This window comes from Ipomoea triloba, chromosome 4, assembly GCF_003576645.1.
Source record: "Ipomoea triloba cultivar NCNSP0323 chromosome 4, ASM357664v1".
In the NCBI taxonomy this organism is placed as follows: Eukaryota; Viridiplantae; Streptophyta; class Magnoliopsida; order Solanales; family Convolvulaceae; genus Ipomoea; species Ipomoea triloba.
This window is the reverse complement of record NC_044919.1, coordinates 21,387,912-21,391,536: the sequence shown is the minus strand read 5'-3', so window position 1 is coordinate 21,391,536 and position 3,625 is coordinate 21,387,912. Positions and strand designations below refer to the sequence as shown.

The following is a 3,625-nucleotide window of genomic DNA, read 5'->3' as shown; positions in this document are numbered from 1 at the left end:
ACATCTTTTCACAAAGAAATTAGTTACAATTACATCAAAATTATATTGATATGACATACTATCCTTAAAAAATGGTCTTGCAGCCCTAACAAAAGCAAAATCAAATGAAAAGCAAAAGCAACATGAGCTCTAACTCTTGGCCTCTTGGGAGTTGGGACTCCCTTGTCCATTCCCTTCATCCCTTGCACATAGAAAAATAAAATAAAAAATAAAAAATAAAAAAGAAAAAGGGTAAGAGAAATTTATGAATGAGTAAAAAATATAGGGCTAAAATAATATTCGTCAAATCTAAAACCCTAATTCAGCGTCTTCCATTTGTGACACCTATAAAGCCCTAATTCCTAGCGTCATCTTCCGTCAGGAGCAGCTGCAGTAGCAATGGGTATAGATTTGGTCGCCGGCGGCAAAAGTAAGCAGACCAAACGCACTTCTCCGAAGTCCGACGATGTCTATCTCAAGCTGCTCGTCAAGGTCCTCCATTTTCTCTCACTCTCTTTAGTTACACGCATTTACTCTATAAATAAATATTTTTATTTGTCATTTATTGGATGTGGTTTTCTAGTTGTATCGATTTCTGGTGCGGAGAGCAGAGAGCAAGTTTAATGCTGCGATACTGAAGAGGCTATTTATGAGCAAAATCAACAAGGCTCCACTGTCTCTCTCCAGGTTGATTCAATTCATGCAAGGAAAGGTTGTGTCTCTGTTCTCAATTTCAGTACCCCTTGTTTTATCTTTATTTGTTTTAAATCAGTCGGCAGTTCCTAAATCTGGTATTCAGGGAAATTCATTTATTTTTTTTTTCAAAAATGTATGATTATCATTTTAATGATTTGTGTAACATTTACCATTGTTTTATGATTAAATTATTATCGGACTCATGGAGTATGTCCTATGAGTTGCAGAGCATTTGGATTACCCAAGCTGTTACCAATAAACATGTGGGATGGCATAATTTTCATAAGTTCATAATAACTAAACTGTGTTATGTTCAAGATGATTTCCTGATAACTGTTCTGATTGCATGTTTAGGAGGATAAGATTGCTGTTCTTGTTGGGACAGTGACTGATGATACTAGAGCTTATGAAGTGCCCAAAATGAAAGTGGTTGCACTGAGATTCACTGAGACAGCAAGAGCTAGAATTGAGAAAGCTGGGGGGGAGTGCTTGACTTTTGATCAGCTTGCTCTCCAAGCTCCTCTTGGCCAGAACACGGTATGAATTTGAGTTCCATTTTTGAAATTGAATGTTCTGGGTTGTTATACTTTCACACATATTTCATTTTGTTTTGATGTGTTGTGCTTGAATTTTATCTATGCTGCTGCTATAACAAAACCAACCAGCTGGACACGGCTGCATGAGATCATGCATCAAGTATCTTTTTGGATGACAAGGGAAACCCCACAACTCTTTTGGGTGTAGGTAAACCTGCATTGTGACCCTAGCCGGCAAAGGACCACAAAGAAGTAAACTAGCTTAGGTTACCCATAATTGATTGGCTCGGATTCGAACTTGTGACCTTGTGGTAGCTTAGGTTACCCATAATTGATTGGCTCGGATTCGAACTTGTGACCTTGTGGTTACAAGTGTGGATCTCTTGCCATCTTGGCTGGGGTTACCCTTGCATCAAGTATCTTGTTTTTCCCATTGCTTGACTTGAATATTTATTTCTCTGGTAGTCAAATGGTTAATTGTACAGCTAAAATGAAATAACAAAGACAACATGTAGTTAAAAGTAATTTGAGAACTCAACTGCAGACCCCACCAAAGCTTAATTTCAACTTTCTGCTTGTTGCAGGTGCTTCTACGGGGCCCTAAAAACTCCCGTGAGGCAGTGAAGCACTTTGGCAGAGCTCCTGGAGTGCCACACAGCCATACCAAGCCCTATGTTAGGTCCAAGGGCAGAAAGTTTGAGAGAGCCAGGGGAAAGAGAAATAGCAGAGGCTATAAAATTTAGGTATTTTAAATTGCTTAGTTCTTCAGCTGTAAGTGCTGAAATTTAAATTTTGTCATCATCCCAGGGATAATTATTCTGTGTTATGTGAGTGATAGGTTTGGACAGTTTAGTCATAAACCCATAGTTCCTTTTCAAATCAGACTGTCTTTGAAGTTTATACATGATTTGATACACCCTTTTAAATTTTATTTGTTACTGAGGTATTAGGTTTTGATGAAATATCTTACATTTAATTTTTGTGGACAGTGAATATGACCAATGCTTATACCCTAGAAATATGCAGAAATTTCCATTATCGTTCGAACTTAATCTCGAGGTAGAAAATTTTATATTGTTGTGTTTCAGTGCATTGGCTATAAGTTGGGCATGAATTGACATGGGGCAACAAATATACATACATTAGAAGAAGGGTTGAGGCTTGATAGTTTCTCTAGCTCGAGTAGATTCTCCAACATTCTTTAACGAATTCACTCTTTGAATAATGAATAAATGTTCTAGGGTTTAGTTCCCTCTTCCATCTCCTCATCATTCCCAGTGAGGTTTGGGGCTTGAGACAAAAGCCAAATGCCAATTGAACAAAACATGACTAGATAGTAGTTTCCACCTCATCATAGCATACATCACAACTCAGCTCTGCATCAACCCTCTTCTGGCCAAGACAATATTGTACTGATAATATACTCTTCGCCAATTTCCAAATAAAATTCGTTACCTTTAGAGGCATCTTCAACACCCATAATTTATTCCAATTGCAGAAGCCCTGCAAATCTATCAAAAATCCCCCCTGAGCAACATATACGGATTGCAGACTGAGTAGTGTCCCCTTATATCTCACTTCCAATACCAAGCATCTTCAAAATATGGGGTGATCTGATAGGGGTCTTTAAGATCAAATCAAGCATCTCTGAGTGAGAACAAATCTTTTATTAAGTCAGTATCTCACTCGTGAGTATTTAGAACATGCAGTGAGTCAACGGTAGTATTTTCGAGTTGGGGATAAGGCAATGTTTCAATATATGAATTCTTTGGATCTAAGTAACTAGGGTTCTGATGACCAAACCTTCATAGACTTTCCATCTTCTATTCTTCGTCTAGGCCCCATGAAGAATAAGTCTTGACTAGCTAAGATGCTTCTCCATCAATGCTACTATTTGTTTCACAAGTGATGTATAACAAAATATACATGAGACAGGTTCCAAATTTAGTATTTTTAAATAAAACTTTAATAAACATATTAATAAATTTATTAGAAAGTTAATTATTATCAATAAAAATAAAAAATAAAAAATAAAAATTATTATAATTATTATAAAGTTAATACCTAATTTGAACCCCCGATTATGAGAATTTCATCCATCTAATCCTCGACATTGAAGTTGTTAACCAAACTAGTCTTCAAGCTTCCCTCTTTTATATACATAGAAGAAAATGATATATGAGCTACTAGGGCATTGATCTAGTGGATAAGAAATTTCACTTAAAATTTACTTTTAGTGGCAGTGTTTAGCGTTGAGTCTCGAAGCTATATGAGCGAGCTTATAAGGTTTAGGGTATAGTCTGACGAAGTTGAGAAACATGTGTTATTAAAAAAAAAAAAAAGATGTATAAACTCTTATGGAGTAAAACTACCACCAAATGTCATGATTTTATTGAAAGTACATGTAGTACAGT

The 3,625-nt window shown here is 36.3% G+C and overlaps 1 protein-coding gene across 1 annotated transcript; it reads left to right on the top strand.

The window, feature by feature from the left end:
• Positions 1-300: 300 nt before the first annotated feature.
• LOC116015284 (60S ribosomal protein L18-2) lies at positions 301-2,197 on the top strand. The gene is made up of 4 exons (XM_031255318.1): positions 301-471; positions 563-691; positions 1,030-1,212; positions 1,796-2,197. The coding sequence occupies exons 1-4, from the start codon at positions 379-381 to the stop codon at positions 1,952-1,954; spliced, it is 564 nt and encodes a 187-aa protein (XP_031111178.1). The 5' UTR covers positions 301-378; the 3' UTR covers positions 1,955-2,197.
• The last annotated feature ends 1,428 nt before the right edge of the window (positions 2,198-3,625 follow it).

Excerpts from the sequence above, each read along its gene's own strand:
- LOC116015284 (XM_031255318.1), top strand. The coding sequence starts at position 379 with ATGGGTATAGATTTGGTCGCCGGCGGCAAAAGTAAGCAGACCAAACGC. Across the intron at positions 692-1,029 it reads TTCAATTCATGCAAGGAAAG|GAGGATAAGATTGCTGTTCT; the intron begins GTTGTGTCTCTG and ends TTGCATGTTTAG. Across the intron at positions 1,213-1,795 it reads CTCCTCTTGGCCAGAACACG|GTGCTTCTACGGGGCCCTAA; the intron begins GTATGAATTTGA and ends TGCTTGTTGCAG.